Here is a 19,522-nt window from a genome sequence, read left to right on the forward strand (position 1 = left end):
TGGAAGTTACAAAATCAAGTGGGAATAAATTTGGAACGTTTTGGAAAAATTGAAAAATTGGTTGTTGGAAAAGGTCTAGGGCCGCGGCACTTGTTTATCAAGCCGCAGCCCAAGTGGCAGAAACACTCTGAGGGTCGCGGCGCCTGTTTGTCAGGCTGCGGCCCAAGTGGCTGACAGCATATTCCAATTTTCGGTTTTATCCAATTTTTAACGTTTCCAACAGTCAAATAACTCTCAAATTCTCTATTTTAATTCCATAAACATCCAATTAATCATTGGTAACAGCCATGGGGGTTGGTGGAATTTAAAATTCAAAGGTTGTCTCAAAACTCTATAAATACGAGCCTAATGCTCACTTGTAAGACATAACATTTCTATCCATTAGAACACTTGGCTAGAAACACCTTGAGGCTTGATTATTCCAGAAAGCAATTCCAAAAATCTATGAGAGATCCCTTAGTGCTTGAGTTAGGGGGAAATAAGCTTTTGGACAAAGGTTCCAAGCCTTGTTCAAGTTGGTGATCCCCAAAACTCTTCACTTTGGTAGTGTGAGTGAGAGTTGTTTCTATTTTGTTTTCTTGTTCTTTCTTTCTATTATACTTCTCTTCATCTTCATATTCTTCTCTTTTGTTTATTTGTATTTCTTATTTTGAGTTGTAATCTTCTTTCCTTTTTGTTTCAAACACTTTACTTTATTTGTATTATTTTGCATAGAGTTGTATTTCTCTATTTCTTCTTCTATTTATTTGTATTTTCAGTTATAGAGTTGTAACTTTATTTAATCAATAATTATTTATTTGTAATATTTTGTTTAGAGTTGTAATTATCTTACCATTTCCATTGAGGCAAAACTATTTTTCCTAACAGTAACTTGGAGTAGGAGTCTTCAGGTGTCCCCCTAACATACATGAATGCCTTCTCTCTGCCTCTCCATGCCTTCATATAACTCATATCGATCCCAAAAGATTTCTTAATATCCTCATTTATGTTGTTTTTCATGTAGCTAGTGCCATCAATAGCATATTTGTTCTTGATAAGGTGTCCAACGACCCACGGTGCTGCTTTCTGTCGTACTTCTAGTGAGCACGTATGTACACTATTATAAACAGTGATCTCAAACATGGAAGATTACACTACTTTTTTTCCCCTAAATCTCCAACCACAGTCAGGATCCTTGCAGGTGATATACCACACATCAGTACCAGACTTCTTCACTATAAACTCAAAATTATTCTTCATTGCGAAGAGAGCCGCTTTGGTTTTCAAATCCATCTTATCATGAAAAGTCTTCCCAAGGTGTATTTCTCCCAATGTTGCACCAGATGAGGAGGTCTGTGATCGACCAAAGGCCATAATATCTTCTTTCGTAAACATGGGAGAACTCCATCTTGTGTGATCTTTTGTTGAAAATATTGGAACTTTCCCTCTACTATATCTTCTGTTCTAGTAGGATGACTAGTGCTTATGCCAGGTGTTCGACGTCCTTCACTTGGTAGGTGTGCCCGTGCAATAGGAGGTACTGGTTCTTCTTGTACTTGTTCGACTTGCAAATCATCAAACATGTCAATCAACGCTTCTGCACTATAATATGCCTAGGAATCATCCTCCGACCCCTCCTTGTTATCTTAATAAAATTCAGCTACTAGATCGTCATTCACATAGGGGTCGTACTCATACAGGTTGTCCTTCACGAACACCAGTGGGACCTCCAGTTGGGATATAAAAATCAACAGTACCCATAGGATCTCTTTCAGGAAGAAAAGTGTCCACCTCACTAAGAACTTTGTCAACACTGGGATTGGGAGTGGAAGATGGATCTGTAATGACAACCTTCTTAACAGGAGTGACACATAAGGGAGTCATTTCTTGCGATGTTATTCCTAAGAATGCACAGATATCAAGATCACTTTCAACATGGACGAGTGTAAATGGTTTGTCGTCGCATGTGTAAGGTACCTCCAATTTCAATCCATACAATGTTTTACCAACCTGAAGTGTCTTGTGCAATGTGTCAAGAAGTTTCAAGTACGTTACATCATTATCCATCTGTATCACTATACACTGAGCATCCTTGAAAATCCACTTCCTCCCATCCATTTCCCAAGCACCATTGTAAGAAACAAAAACATAAACATTGGAACCTGTGATGAAAAAAAAACAAGGAATTGTTAAAAAAAATTATACATTTTTTTCAGGTTTAACAAAGAATCCTATCAAGCAACTATCGAGCTCCTATCCAGCAGGCACCAAGAAAGAAATATAATAGAAAAATTCACCCAGCTTGACCCCTAACAAAGTATGTTCATTGAGCCCATATCCAGCAACAATCAAGAAACTACTAAACCAAAAGTCTATGTTCCTTTAACGTCCCAATTTCCCTAATAAGGCTTAGTGCCTTGATTAGGGGGCCAAGAGGGCAATAATTGAGTTAATTATGTATTTATGTGTTATGAGTACATTATTGTGTGAATTATGTAAATGGTGTGATGATATGACTATGCTTGCATGTTTAAGTATATTAAATATGCATGTGGGCCTGTTTCTTATTAGAAGGGAATTTTGTAATTTTGACATGTTGAGGGTATAAGTGTAAATATATGTGAATTATAATTGTGACCAAATTATTAGGTGGATATATTTGAGTTACCTGGCACGAGGCAGAAAAGTCACAACGGAGTAAAATGCCTCGCTCGGGGTGAGCTTGGGGGTATTTCGGTAATTTGGTAAATTACCAAGATTTATTGAGATTAATGGGAATTATGCCAAATGAAAATTTTTCCCTTGGAATTGTCTTGAAGAGAAAAAATATGGCAATGGTATATTGATCTTTTGACAATGTGGCTAGTGAAATTGGCTAAGGGTCAAGAGTAGATGCAATTCACGTTTTCCCTCTCTATTCTCACTTGTTAAAACATTTTGGAAGAGCACTCAAAGAGACTCTAAGGCTAGGCCAAATTGGGTTCTTGAAAGGAATTGAAGGAGGATTGAAGCTTGCTGAGGAATTTAGAGCTGCTAAGCTAGGGATTTCGGCAAGGTTTCAGATTGGGCAGAGGGAATTAAGGTAATTCTCTAGTTCCTTCATTCTTCAATGGTGTACTTGGGTTTTCTAGCTTTGTTTCCTAGTTTTGATTTTTTTTGGGTGTGTCGTGGTGAGATGAGTGTTGGGTTTTGGTTGCCTGAGCTCTGTGGCGTGTTTTGTTGTCGAAATTCTTCTGGAATACTTGTTCTTAGGTCAAAATTTGGTATGGCTGGGTAGAGAAATCGCAAGAGAGCATTTGGGGAAGAACACTTATGTTTCGGGCTTGATTTGTATTTCTGGTGACCTATCCCAACCGCGCTAGTGTCCCAGAAAGGGTAAAATTGAAATTAGATTTGGGGTCTTGAGTTGAGGGGCGTGACTACACCAGGGGTTGGAGCGACCATGCCAATGCCCTGGAAAACCCAAATTTTATGTGGGCGCGACCACGTCAGGTGTCCCGAAAAGTGGCTTAGTTTAATTTTAAGAGTAAGGCCCGGAGGCTCGAGAATCCAGTTTGGGAGCCCACTTGGGGGCTTAAGAGACGTTTTTAGGGCCCTCTTAACTGGGAACAGTGGTTCTGAGAGTTAGAGTCCAGATTTGAGCTTGGGATCTGGGGTTGATTCCTGATGAACGTGTACTTGTATTGTGACTAGAGTTTCTGCAAGGCTCAGGTCAGGGATAGAGCTTGGGGTTGTTTCTTCAATCTACGAAACTCGAAGTAAGAAAACTGCATCCAATATGTGAAATACGTGGTTAGGGCTTGGCCTGGTTGTTAAATATAGATATGATTAGGGCTCGAGATGATGTTAATGAGCATGATTATAATTATGCCTGTGAATATCTTATTAAGCATACTAGAATGCGATGTATTTGTTTATTTGATGAATATGTTATATGTATGATTATTCCTGATTGGAAAGCTCGGCTTATAAGCCATGGTCGGCACTATGGGTGCAGAATGCGGGCTGCTATGGCTAGGCCACTATGGGAGTGCATTATGAACTTGTCCGGCTCGGATGCCACTTGAATAAATGGAAGTGTGATACACACTTATGTGACTTTGTGATCACATACTTGTAAAATGTGTCTGCTTGGTTACAATTATTACTACTAGCATGTGTTTAAATTCTGTTGGCTATCTGAATTGGTTTAATTAAGTTTCCTTGCTGAGTCTTGGATCACAGGAGCTATGTGGTTTAGGTAAGGGTAAGGAGAAGCTTGGCCTGCCATGAGTTGGAGAGTTTTAGGGGCGGAGTGTACTATGCAGTCTGCTCGACCGCCACGACCGAGATATCACAGAGGAACTAGGGTTGGACCCTATTTTTCCACATAGGTCAGCTTATTTTGTAATCATTTGGGTTGTAAAGAACTTTTAAGCTCCTATTTTAGGATCCCATGTAAAGACTAAAACTTATTAATAAAAATGTTTATTCCTTTGACCAAAATCTTTAATACCTGAGCCATTAGTTACGTAATCACATGTTTTAGTCTAAATGACTCGTTTAGTGAGTCCAGCACTATTTTAAACATACTTCGTAACAGTTCCTGATTAGTAGGATGTTACAGTTCCAATCGAACATTATCGAGCTACTATCAATCACCCATCAAGAAAACATAAATATATCTACCGAGCCATTATCGAGCCACAATCGAGCTCCATAATAGAACATATCATCTACATCTTATTGAGCCCCTATCGAGCCAAAAATTTTTAGAAACCCCAAAAAATCACAAATCAAGAAAACTTTCAAACAAACCAAAAACATACACCAACCTATACTCAGATCTGTTCTAAATAGCAAAAAAAAAAGTAAACGAAGAATACCCAACACTGAAAAAATGAACAATCTTCTTACCCATGGGGTTTCTCCTCCAAAATTCCTAAAAATAGATGTTGTCTTTGATATTGAGATATTTACAACCATAATGGAGATGACTTTCAACGATTTTACAACGAAATGTGACTATGATTGTGGTATTCTAGTGTAAACCGTGGGTTTAGGTGCGGGAGACCCTAAGTTTCATAAGAGAGAAGAGAGAAAAAGAGAAGAGATGTGATAAAAAGATAAGGGATGGGTATTTTGGGAAGTTGGGGAATCGATAACATCAAATTGAAAAATGAATAGTAGATGGTATTTTTTTTAATTAGGATACACCATTAGGCATAGAAAGTAAAAATGAGACATTAGGCATAGAAAGTGAATTTCTCATTCTATAATACTATTGTGCTCGATGACCCTTTTTCTCATTGCATAATACTATTGTTGTAATGCCCCAAATTTCCTAATAAGGTTTAGGACCTTGATTAGGAGGTCGGGAGGGTCATAATTGATTTATTATGCCATTAAATAATTATATGCATGTTTATGTGAATTATATTATAATATGATGATAAATGCATGCATATGGGTCCATTTTTACTTATAAGGGCATTTTGTTAATTTGGCCCGTTGATGGCATAATTGTGTATTTTATGCATGTGGGTGAATTATGAATAATATCATATTATATGTGGATTTTTTCGAGCCATTCGGCATGAGACGATCATGGAATGCAAGTTGTCGGTCTGGTCATAACGTGATTAGTTTCGAGGCTCGGGGTGAGTCTCGGGGTAATTTGGTGATTAGAACATTACCGGGAATTAAAGGGTAATGGGATATGATTTATTAGCATTTGAGAATGTTGAAAATATCGGGAATTTGAGGGTGTTAATTATGATTAACGAGATAGGCGGGAAATGGCAATTTTACCCTTGGTGGCTGTTAAGGGAATTTGAAATGACCTAAGGGTATTTAGACTTTTCACCCTAAGGGATATATATTGGCCATTAGATGGCTATGGAAGTTAATCGAAACAGAGCACATCCTCCTTCTTCAACTGATCATCATTTTCCTCTCCATTTCTCTTTGGATTTTGAAGCTTCTTTTAAGGAACCAAGCCAAGGAACCAAGCTTTGATAAGCCAGGGTTGTTTTCCACCATTGAAGAGGGTGCTAAGTTGAGATTGAGGTGAGTTTCTGGCCATTAAAACCTTAGTTCTTGCTCTGTTTTCTCATTGAGTTTTAGTTGGGTTTTTGGTTTGAAAGTTGAGTTTCAATGGGAGTTTTTGGCAAGGGTTACTTGGGTTGTGATGCCTAGGACATATGTAGATGGTTTTTGGGTTCAATTGGGACTTAAAATGAGGTTTGGAAGCTTTTAGTTCAGGTTGGAAATGGTGGAGTCGAAGAGGAGAAGAATCAGGGCATTTCTGCCTGGTTGTAGCGCTACAGCGCCCACAAGGGGACGCTACAGCGCTAGCTAAGGGTTTGCCAATCTGCCTAGAGTGTCGGGGCGCTAAGGGGGTGGTGCTACAACGCTACCCCCCTTGCTTCTTCAGATTTTTATTTTGGGAATTTTTAAGGGTTTTTGGCTCAAGATATCAATTCCTAAGGCTCGGGATCGAATCTACTCACCGTTTTGGTACAATTCGGGGTCCCGGGAGTGAGGTGTAGGATTTTTGTTGATTTTCATTAATGGAGATTGTATTTGGTTATGACCAGGTGACCGCTAAGGGTTTAAATGATCGATCATTCTCAAAGGTCGTTCATTTGTTATTTCTCGCTCGAACCAGAGGTAAGAAAACTGCACCCAGTATGTGAGCATGTGATGCACGAGAAACATGTGGTTAAGACATGCCATGAATGTTGAGTATGAGATTGATCAGAGATTGATCAGAGCTTGAGTCTCTGTGTTTGTGCATGATCCTAATTATGCTAGCAATTGTTAAGTAAGCATGTTGAATGCCCTACATTTGGATATTTGACATATGATATGTGCCTGGTAGCATTGCTTACTTGTGCGTGGCACTGACTTACTAGTCAGAATCGGCAATGATGTCAGAACTGACTGTGAAGTTGTGACTTACTAGTTAAGTTCGATAGTAGTACTGAGCATTGATCGTATGTTATTGACCTATGAGTCAGGAGCGGCATAAGCGTCTTGAACGCAGAGCCGAAAAGATTAGATCTAATTGACATCTGCATTGAATGACTCATCATGAGCATTAATGCCACACCGACCTCAAGTTTGATGAAAACTAAAAGTGCTTGCCTAGTTCCATGACTAGTCACTCAGGGCTAGGGCCGGAAGGCCCAAGTGACCGTATTGTCACATGGCTAAGGGTACGGAACCCACACTAGTGACTTCATGGTCACTCATTTGGTTCAGGTTAGTGACTTGCTTACCAGTCACTCATCTAAGGGTGCAGATCCCATGTTAGTGACTTGCTTACCAGTCACTCATCTAAGGGTGCAAATCCCATGTTAGTGACTTGCTCATCAGTCACTCATCTAAGGGTGCAGAATCCATGTTAGTGACTTACTCCTCAGTCAATCATTTGATTAGGGCTATAAGCCCTAGCATGGTTATCGGAACCTCAAGTGTTAATCACACATCTGTTTAGTCCATACAGGAGGGCAGGGCCCACAACCATCATTATTTGAACGTATTTGCATGAGTGATTAAGGTTATTATTGCTAGGCATGCACATTATGATTTGATGACATGTTATTACTGTTTATGAGCATATTGAGTTTTCTTGCTGAGCTTCGGCTCACGGGTGTTATGTGGTGCAGGTAAAGGCAAAAGAAAGTTGGACCATCCTTGAGTTGGAGAGCTTACGTGATGATGTGTACCTATGCGGCTGCTCGACCGCCACGATCGAGGGTTGAAAGAGGAACTAGGGTTTAACCCTATTTTGCCGCTTAGATCGACTGGTTGTAAATATTTTCTTGTAATTAACCTTTAAATTATATTTTGGGATCCCAATGTATACAGTAAACGTTCTAGTGAAACATTATATCATAGCAAAAAAATTTAACCCTCAACGCTAATCATACTTAGTTACACGATTATGACCAAATGACTCGATTAACGAGTTTAGTACTGTTTAAAATGCACCTTGTAACGGTCCCTGGAGTTTAGGGCGTTACAATTGTGCTCAATGACCCTTTCTTCTAAATGATTAATTTTAGAATATGTCAGTCTGTTATGTTCAATTAGTTTGTTAGTCAAGTTGTATAATATGTTATGTATATACTTGAGCTCTTCCTTGCCTGTATAAGGTTGTGTCTTGTACATTATGGATTGATTCAATAATACAATTGTTTTTCTCCAATTGACATCTGTTTTCCTAATAGGGTATGGATTGATTAAAGAGTAAATAATATTTTTGCCCCCCGAACTATGACTATTATATGATTGTGCCCCCTAAATGATTCGTGATATTAAAAATTTCATCCGAACTATGCATGTTACTGAAATATGAGACTTCTGTTAGATTTTGTCATAGGTGGCTAACAGATTGATGATGTGGCATTTTGACTGTTGATGTGACACTACCATGTGTAAAATAATTAACAATTTTGCCCCCCAAACTTTGTCCACTACCAAATTGTGCGTTTTTTTATTAAAACTATATTTTTTTTAAGAAAACCTCATTCTTTTCCTTAAAAATAATAATTATATCCTTAAAAATTAAAAAAAAAATCATTTTAAAAGATTAATAAAATAAACAATACTAAAGGTTTCAAACTAATTAAATAAATTTTTAAATACTCAAAAATTAAAAATCTAATTAATAACAAATATTTTTTTTTTACTTTTTTTTTTTCTTTTACAATATAAAATAAATATATCTTAAAATAAAAATTAAAAATAAATCTTAAAACAAAGTTTGTTCCCCTTCATCCTCCTCCTCTTAAATTAAAAGTTTTTTTTTTTATTTAAGCCCTTCGTCATTCGTCCTCATTTAATTAAATTTTTTTCTTTTTTTGGATATTTATTTTAAATTTTCATTTTAAAATATATTTATTTTATATTATAAAAGAAAATAAAAAGTAAAACTAAAAAAGAGTTATTTGTTATTAATTAAAATTTTAATTTTTTAAGGATTTAATTATTATTTTTAGAAAAAAAAATTATATTTTTTTTAATAAAAGGGGTATTATTTAGTAGCGGTCAAAGTTCGGAGGACAAAATTGATAATTATTCTACATATGGCAGTACCACATCAACAGACAAAATGCAACATCATCAATCCGTTGGCCACTTAAGACGAAATCTATAATAGAAATCGCATATTTCAGTAACATGCATAGTTAATTTTTAACGTCGCGAATCATTCTAGGGCATGGTCATATAGTGATTATAGTTCGGGGACAAAAATACAATTTATTCTTGATTCAATAATTCAATTGTTTTTCCCCAATTGACCTCTGTTTTCCTAATAATTAATCAACTGAATAATTGGTTGATTTGATTCAAAACAATAACTGAAATTTGAAGTCTACATAAAATAAAGCATTGTCCGGGTGCTATAAATGTCTTTGAAGTTTCTTTTTCTTTATTCCTTTCAAAATTTATAAAAGAAAAAACAAAACACTGGACCGCGGAAAACTATTCTCCGAGTGTTTTTCTATTAGAAAAAAAAAACGAGAGGAATAAAACATTAGGGTCCACAGGAGATAAACACCTTTTTTTTCAAATACATTATTTTTAGATGCATAAGTATTATGCATGATATATATATATATATATAAATATAATAAAGAAATAGTTGATTAAAGATTTTTTTTAATTATTAATATCGGTAAGAATCGTTTTTTTTATATATATAAATTTAGTGTTTATTAAAATTAATACTGTATCGATAATGTTTTTTATTATATCATTAAATTAAAAATAAATAGTTGATATTAATTTTCTTTATTAATAATAATAAAAAAAATTCTTCTTGCAATGTTTCCATATGTATATACATATAAATTCCCTTGAGTACTTTTAAAATAATGAATTTAAACATTTTAGCATCTCAATCAATATAAATGTCTTAATGTTTTAATATGTGTTCTCTAATCCATTTATTTATTTGTATTTATTTATATGAAACTATATAATTTCATAGAATTAAAAAAACTACAGAATGTTATTTAATAAACTCCACTGAAAAAGAAAAACAAAAAATTCATTCATTTTAAGGGTATAATTAGAATTTTTATTTTGTTGGGCATCAGAAAAAAATATTTAAGTCATAATAACTAAACTAAAATAACAATAATATTATTCTGTGAGCTAAATTGCAAAAGAATATTTCACTTATATTAAATTTAATTAATTAGCATTAAAATTTAAAAAAATTAAAAGAATATATGTATTGATAACTTCTATACCAAATTATATTCATTTGATCAAATTAATGTTGTGTTACTATTATTAAATATAAAAATTGATGATTGTAATTATATTTCTGTATCCATTATTGGAGAAAAACAAATATAAAAATACTCTCGCTAAAGGTGCACTACAAAACTACAAATAAAGGAAGAGGCATGCTTCACGGCTTATCTAAGCTGCCACCGGCCAACTCAATTACAAAACAAATATCGAACTCTACTCATATATAATATTTAAATGGAAAATACTATTTTGGTCATTGAATTTTTTCTGAATACGCGATCGGCTTATGTATTTTGTTAAATTACAATTTGAATCCTGCGTTTTACAAAATGAATCAAAATAGTCTTTTATACCTAATTTTGGTAAAAAAAAATCAAATATAATTTTTCATTCTTAGCTCATCGTCCGCTTTCTCCGCTTCTCTGAACTCATCGTATTACTAACGACTCGAGAATTGATTTTATAATTGAAAATATTTTGACCAAAATCGGATATAGAGTACTATTTTGATCAATTTTGTAAAACACAAAGACTGAATTGTCATTTAATAAAATACGTGGGACGATCACGTATTTGGAAAAAACACAGGGGTCAAAGTAGTATTTTTCCTATATATATTAAGTCAAAGTAACGTGCATTTACATAATTTTATTTTTAAAATATATTAATTTATTTTTATTATGTTTTTTTAATTATCATATAAATTTTAAATATATAAACAATGTCATATATTATAAAATAATGATATAAATATATTTTTAAAAAATTAAACCAAAACATTGCCTATAATTTAAAAAAAAATAAAAACCTGTTAGACTGAGAATTCATTAGACACTTTTTATGTATGAAGATATCATATATTCTAGTTTTAAAATTAAATATTGTTTTTCTAATTTTTCTTTTAAAAAAATACGTATAAATTTCAATATAATAAAATATTAAAAATTCTAACTTAATACGATAAATTAAAAAAATTATTTCATCCAATTTTGATTATTTAATTTAAAAAAAATTAAAGCCAGTGAAAAATTTATGTATAAATACATATTATTTAACTAATGGCTAGAGTAATTAAAATAAGTAATTTCTAATAAAAAAATAAACGACAAAATAAGAAAATATGTATATTTATGTCTTATTTCACTATTACATATATGTTTGGATAAACAAAATACGTTAAATGACAAAATAAATAATTAATAAAATAAAGCAAAGAATAAATTTAAGCACATAAATATTTTTTTGTTATAGTTTTGAAAATATAAATGATACAATAATTTTTAAATACTTTAATATAAAATCTTAAAATATGTAATTAATAAGAAATTGTTATGGCTCATTTATTACTTTTTTTTTCAATTAATTTACCTTAATGAGATGACTTTATTACTTTTTATTTTTTTAAAACAAAATTATTTATCTTATTTAGACGATTTTAAGACTAACAATGTTAGAAAACAATAAAAAAAAACAATGCTAGATATAAGCAATGTGTAATGCACGTTTGCTTAGTTTTATTTAAAAAATGTATTAATTTATTTTTATTATGTTTCTTTTATTGTCGTATAAATTTTAAATAATAATAGAGTATATTATAAAAGAATGTCATAAACATATTAGAAAAAATTAAACCAAATTAGATACACATTTTTTTATATACTAGGTAGAAGCAACATGCAATGCATGTTTGCTTAATTTTAAAGTTATAAATATGTTTATTCAAACATGTATTATTTTTATTATATTTTTTAATTATCATATAAATTTTAAATAAATAAAAAATATCATAAAAGTAAATAAAAGATGTTTAATATAATGTATGACATAATGTATTAAGAAAATTAGGGCAAAATATTATCTATAATTTTAATAAAAATTCGTTCATTTTAAAAAAAAATTATATCTATATATAATAGAATTAATTATAGTTCTATAATATATATATATATAAATATTTATATTAATAATCTCTACATATATGATATCTAAATACAACATTCACATAGATATATATTTACATGTCTACATGACAAATGTATATAAATTACAATAATATTTAAAAAAAACTAATAATAGAAATAAAATAAAAATAGAAAAAATCATAGTGTAGAGTAGTATACATGCATCAACTATTTTGATTAATTAATTAATTTTTGTTTAAGTTTATGTTTGTTCTAATTTTTTAATTTGGCAGTGACAATAAGAAATTATATATTATATGTTTAATATTATAATGAATTTTAAAGTTAAGTTTGTTGCTAGTTGACAGTAGATTATATTATATTATATGTTTAATATGATATTATTCTAATACGTGAAGTTTAAATTTAAGTTTAATTAAATTTTATTTAAGTTATAAAACGTATGGTTTTGTTATTTTTATTCAATTATCATTGTAAAATATTACAAAATTATTCTATTTTAATTTTTTTAATTATTTATTTATTTTATTTTATTTAAGTTTAAGTCAATATCTCAAAAATATCTTATTTTCATTTGTTTAATTATTTATTTATTAATTTTTTTTTTAAGTTTAAGTCGTGTTTATAATCTACCGTTAAATATAATAATATTCTATTGAATATAAGAATATTCCGTTAAAGTTAATGGAAAAAAATAAAAAAAATTTAAAACCAAGGATTGTTGTTATCTACACACTTTTTATATAGAAGAGATAAATATATGGTGCATTCTAGTTTTAAAATTAAAAAAAAAATCTAATTTTCTTTTAGAAAATATATCTACGAATTTCAATATAATAAAATATTAAAAAATTCTAAATTAAAACTATGAATTTAAAAAGTTTATTTGATCAAATTTAATTATTTAATTTAAAAAAATTAAAGCCAACAAAAAATTATATATAAATATATATTATTTAATTAATGGTTAGAAAAATTAAAATAATTAATTTCTCATTAAAAAGACTAAATGGCAAAATAAAAATATATATTTATGTCTTACTTCACTATTACATATATGTTTAGATAAACAAAATATGTTAAATGACAAAATAAATAATTAATAAAATAAAGAAAAAAAATTAAAGCACATAAATATTTTTCGGTTATAGTTTTGAAAACATAGTTGATAGAGTAATTTAAATACTTTAATATAAAATTTTAAAATATGTGATGAGAAATTATTATGACTCATTTATTACTTATTATTTTATTTTTCAATTTATTTACCTTATTTAGCTAATTTTATTACTTTTTATTTTTTTTAATATATTTACCTTATTTAGATAACTTTAAAATTAATGGTGTTAGAAAATAATAAAAACAAGTGTTAAATCTAATTGAAAACAATAATTTTCGTTAAACTCAAATTTATAAGATATAAAGATATATATATTTATATATATATATGAGATGCAAGTAATGTGCAATAACATATTTACTAAATTTTATTTAAAAAATTTAGGACAAATAGAAAATTTCCCCCTGAACTACAGTCCTTATAGAGTTTTGCCCCTAAACTATTTTTTGTGGCAAAAATACCCTTGAACTATGGAAATCATTGCAAACATGTCCATTTTGTTACATTCTGATCATATTTTTAAGCAGTTTGATATGTAGTCACATGCATAGTTACAATATGAGAGTCTATTTAACTAACTGAAGTTAGTCAAAAATTTATTGACGCTAAACATTCAAAAATTAGTTCTAAAAATGCAGATATATATTTTTAAAATTTGTCATTATATCACTATGTATGTATGTATGTATGTATTTGTCTGTTAGGACTGTCGAATCCTACCACATTAGTGCAACATCAGTGCTACATGAGCAAATTGTTTAAAAAAGTTAACAAAATTTAATATAAGGGACACATTTATAGTATTTGTTATAATTCAGGGAAAAAATTTGCCACAAAAAAAATCAGGGGCAAAACTCTATAGATGTCATAGTTCCGGGGGAAGATTTCTTATTTATCCAAAAATTTATTAATTATATTTTTATGATTGTCATATAAAATTTAAATAAATAAACAATATTATATATATAAGTATGACATAAATATATTAAAAGAAAAATTAAATTAAAATAGAGTTTATATTTTTTTGGACTCTGTGTTTTGTCAAATTACCTATTTTGACCTTGTGTTTTGATAAATGACTTTTTAGACCCTGTGTTTTGTAAAATGGTTCAAATAGAACCCTAAACTCGATTTTAATCAAAGTTTTCTGAGCTAAAATTACAAATAATTCATCAAACTACCAATTTAAAACAAAAACAAAATCATTTTGCCTAACAACTATGTTGTTATATTCAATTTTTTCTTCATCAAAATTAGGTTTATGGGTCTATTTGAACAATTTTACAAAATACAGAGTCTAAAAAAGAATTTATCAAAACATATAGTCAAAACAGGTAATGAGACAAAACACAAGATCAAAAAATATATAAACCCATCAAAATATTGTTTATATTTAAAAAAAAAAGTAATGTGATAATATTTTAGATCACAAATTTATATAAAATATTTATGAAATTATTTAAATCACGCCTTAAAAGAAAAATAAATTTGTTTTTTATTGATAAATGAAAAATGTTACTTTAATTTCTTTAATATATAAAAGATATTTATTTTTTAAATAACATATCCTGGTTGTCTAATTTCAACCAGTTAAATCTGAATAATATTTCTTTTTGGTGAAAGGGCCCTCTGAGTAGCTGCTTTTCGATATGTTCAAAGTTAAGAAGATAACGCATTATTGAATTTGTATTGTGCCTCAAGTTTGCCATATATGAAAGGGACTTCTTCGTCCACTTCCCTCTAAAGTCTTATGATCTTACCTAACTTACCCTTACAATTATTTTCTCAAGAATTGAAAGGCTGATATTAATTACTATGATATAATCTAGTGCCCATCATCGAATATTACTATAAAGTATTATATGGTGCCTAATAGAACTTGAGATGACACAGCATAGATTGTTAAAATCAGACTCCATTCATTATAATTTAAGGGAAAATATGAGTTTGGCCTCTATATTTTTTTATGAATATGCAATCGGTTTCTGTGTTTTGTTAAATAATAATTCAGACTATGTATTTTATATAATTGATCAAAATAGTACTTTATACTCAATTTTGGTAAAAAAAAATTCAAATATAATATTTCATTCTCAGTTCCTCTACTACTTTCTTCACTTCTCTGAATCCATCGCATCACTAACGATCTGAGAATTGATCTTATAATTGAAAATATTTTAACCAAAATCGGGTCTAGGGTACCATTTTGATCGATTTTGTAAAATACAGTCTGAATTGTCATTTAACATAATACATGAGCAAGTTGAATATTAAAAAAAAAACACAAGAGTCAAAATAGTATTTTATCTAATTTTAAATATTAAAACTAACAAATACAATCAATTATAAAGTACTTTTATATATCATTAAGTCGTCATCATCTTCTTCTTTGTATGATCAACTTGTTTGATTAACCAATCTCGATTATCTATTGTTTGTTTTGGATATTATTCCATGATGATATTACTTATATCAAATCTATTGCAACCAATAAAAACACAGTTAATTGTAATAATTACTCTACTTATTAATAATAATAGTGTAGTACCACTACTAGCAAAGTTGACTTTGGCTCGTGATTTAAAATTTGTAGTTGATGGGGACAAATAAAATGGGAATAAAGAAAAGAAACTAAAAAAAATACAAATAATTATTTCTTGTTGACTAATTTAATTGTAATTTATGATCGATGAAAAAGCTCACCTAGGTACGTATGGATCACAGAAAACAAGATCGATGTATAAACAAGAAACTAATTCAGCATTTATTATCGTGACGTCCTTAGGACAAAGACATACATATGAATCTAGCTAACCCATTATAATAAATACACAGACAAGGCCACGCGTACGGTGGATATGTACTGGCAAAACCCTCGGCTGCATTATAAATAGTAATATTGGGTAACAGCCTCATTATACCAACCATCCAAAGAGTAATAATTAGTGAATATTAATCCTCTTTATAATCTGTTTTTTCTCTTCATCCAAAATATTCTATACAGAAAAATGTCTTGTAGCTGTGGCAGTAGCTGTGGGTGTGGTAGCGATTGCAAGTGTGGAAAGAGGTACCCTGACTTGGGAATCTCAGAGATGAACCCCACCACTGCACCGATGATCGCTGGAATTGCACCACTCATCAAAATGTAATCTCTCTCTCTCTCTCTCTCTATATATATATATATATATATGTATATAATCTATACTAGATACTTCACTTCACACCCCTTATCTTGTTATCCATATATATGGGATTTGTATTATTTATTTATTTGTGATAGAAAATAGGGTAGAGAAGAGAATGAACATCATCATAAAAAATCTAAAGGTGCATATCGATCCCAAATAAGTTTTGTTGGGATCTATCCAAAAGATAAATCAAAATCTTCATTCGAAATAATAATAATAATTGAGAATCAATATTGCAGGAGCTTTGAGGGAGCTGAGATGAGCTATGGGGCAGAGAATGATGGCTGCAACTGTGGCTCCAACTGCAGCTGCGGCTCAGACTGCAAGTGCTAGTGATCGACGAATCATGCAAGCCACACACACACAAAAAAAAAAAAAAAAAAAAAAACCAATCCATTAATAGGAAAATTAAGGGATAATATATATATATATCACTATAAAATAAGGGAATTGACTAGTCTGGTTAATGGTTTGGATATGTATACTATGTATTGTATTTTAAATGGTTTTGATGTAAATAAAGACTGTCATGTAGTGATTAATGTACTAACTCCATTTCCTGTCCTATAGACTGGTTTTGTGGGTTTGTATATGTATGTAATCCATGGCAGTTTGTATACTTTGTATAACATGATTGTCCAAGATCTTTTTCATATAGTGGTTGTGACGTTTGATCCTTAATTTACTTGTGCCAATGAGTTTGAATTAGCAAATATAATTTGAGGTGTACAAAATCATTATTAATAATTATATTATTATATTGTTCTGTGTTTTCTTTATTCCTTTTCTTTTGAAAGGCATATCCTTGACTTTTTCACATAGTAATCAATTTACTTAAAAACAATTAAGGAAGCACGGGCGGCTTAAGCTGATCATCATAGCTTATAGCAAATATATATATATATATATGCAGAAATTCTCGGCTTCACCTTAAGCGCTACTAGTAGGGCTCTCAGTATTTACAACCCGTGAACATTTTTCGGCGCGATTTTTTTTTATGACCGTGTATATTGTAGTTCTTTAGAGCATCCTGCAAATTTTCAGAAAATTCCGAATAGTTTACAGTACCGAAAACTAGGTTCAAACATGTTGTTGCACGCGTGACTAATTTTTTTTATGCGCGTGGAAAACAACATGCTTGAACCTAGTTTTCAGTACTGTAAACTATTCGGAATTTTCTGAAAATTTGCAGATGTTCTAAATAGCTACAATATACACGGCCATAAAAAAAAGTAGCGCCGAAAACTGTTCACAGGTCGAGAAACACTGAAAGCCCTACCGATAGGGCTTAAAGTGAAGCCCCTATAAAAGAATTGTCTATAGGTATATGTTCATTTGTAAAGCATATATTTAGGTTTTGATGAAGAAAACCTAAAATAATGACAAGTAAACGTATACGCATGTAACACAAATGGGTTAGCTAAACCTACGAGATAAACTTTGAGTGTGGTACACATATGGATTTCAAAATTAGTGCCAAATTTTTATCCAAGTTTATATTGCAAATCTTTCAATTTATTGGAACTTTACAAATATTCTCATTTCCGACATAATATAATTATGCTGGAAGCCTGGAATCGTAGCTATCAAAACTTTGACAACTTTGGAGGGAATATAGTAAATTAATATATAAGGTGAGAAAATTATAAAAATCTTCCGGTATTATGAGTATATTTATTTCCATTTTTTCTATAAAAAAATTCTGTTGAAAAAAATAGATATTTTGAAATATCCAATTTTTCTATGAGAATATCTAAACTTAAAAAATTGTTTAATTTAGATCTATTATATATGTACATATATAGTATATAAGAAAGCTAGGGTTGACACTTGCTTTAACTTTTATTTTTTGTGATATATATTGTCAAACAATCTAAAGAAGAAAAAAATAGCAAAAAAATGAGGAGAATAAGGTTTCAAATTGATAATTTGTTGGAACTTAATTTTGTATATGAATTAAAAAAATATATCTTTTTTAGTCTCTTTACGATCGGGAGTCCCACATTACTTTTGAACACGTCTTAGGACCTATATATATAGAATAGTAAATATAGCCAAAAGAATGTGCCCTAAAATGGTACTCACTTTTGTGAGAGAGAGAGAGAGGCAATAGGTCTATTCTTATAACTGCCCACTCCCTTGTCTCTATCCCAGTAATTTACGCTAAAATCATCTGTCAACTAATAATGTGTTTGATTTTGAAGCCTAACTTTAAATATTATTATTGTGGTCCACTTAAAAATAAATTTTATTTAAATCATGTCACATTCTTTTATATACATTTTCATAGTGAAAAAATTACATTATATGTAAGGGCTTTTTTTTATTAGGTTACTATTATAATGAATTTAATACTATATTAATGGTATATCTATTCTATATAAAAAAATGTAAGATAATGGAAATTCTTAGTTTTAACCGTATATTTTTTAACTTTAACAGAATATTTTAAATATTTAACGGAATATGTTTTTGAAACTAACTAAAAATAGATATTAATTATATTAATATAAATTCAAATATTATAAAATATCAGTATTATAATAATATATAATATAACACTACATATATAATAATTATATTAATATAAATTTAACTTTAAATTCAAATGTTATAAAATATCATTATTATAATAATAATATATTGTAACGTCCCAAATTTGCTAATAAGACTTAGGACCTTGATTAGGGGGTCAAGATAACAAATTATCGAATTATGTGATTATATGATATTTATGTGTAGTATCATGTGATTATGTGAATAATATTATACTATGACTTGATATGCATGTTTAGGTGTATTAAATATGCATGTGGGTTCATTTATGTTTAATTGGACAATTTTCATAATTTGGCCCGTTATGGGTATATTTAGCATATATGTGGTATGTGTGTGGTACTATATTATTATATGGTTACGTTTGGGTTACTCAGCATAAGACAATCCTAGGGAGCAAGCTAGTGGGAAAGTCACAACGGGACCCATACTTGACTTAGAGTGAGTCAAGGGGTATTTTGGGTATTTAGCACATTACCAAGATATTGGATAATGAGAATAAA

The 19,522-nt window shown here is 30.2% G+C and overlaps 1 protein-coding gene across 1 annotated transcript; it reads left to right on the forward strand.

The window, feature by feature from the left end:
* Window positions 1-16,176: 16,176 nt before the first annotated feature.
* LOC133791080 (metallothionein-like protein 2) lies at window positions 16,177-17,144 on the forward strand. Its single transcript, XM_062228970.1, has 2 exons — window positions 16,177-16,420; window positions 16,703-17,144. Exons 1-2 carry the CDS (start codon window positions 16,284-16,286, stop codon window positions 16,794-16,796), a joined length of 231 nt encoding a protein of 76 aa, XP_062084954.1. The 5' UTR covers window positions 16,177-16,283; the 3' UTR covers window positions 16,797-17,144.
* Window positions 17,145-19,522: the final 2,378 nt, after the last annotated feature.

This window comes from Humulus lupulus, chromosome 7 (assembly GCF_963169125.1).
Source record: "Humulus lupulus chromosome 7, drHumLupu1.1, whole genome shotgun sequence".
NCBI lineage: Eukaryota > Viridiplantae > Streptophyta > Magnoliopsida > Rosales > Cannabaceae > Humulus > Humulus lupulus.

What these genes read in the sequence shown, in the direction of transcription:
- LOC133791080 (XM_062228970.1), top strand. Translation starts at nt 16,284, where the DNA reads ATGTCTTGTAGCTGTGGCAGTAGCTGTGGGTGTGGTAGCGATTGCAAG. An exon ending in ATTGCACCACTCATCAAAAT is followed by an intron (nt 16,421 to 16,702) that starts GTAATCTCTCTC and finishes TCAATATTGCAG; the next exon opens with GAGCTTTGAGGGAGCTGAGA.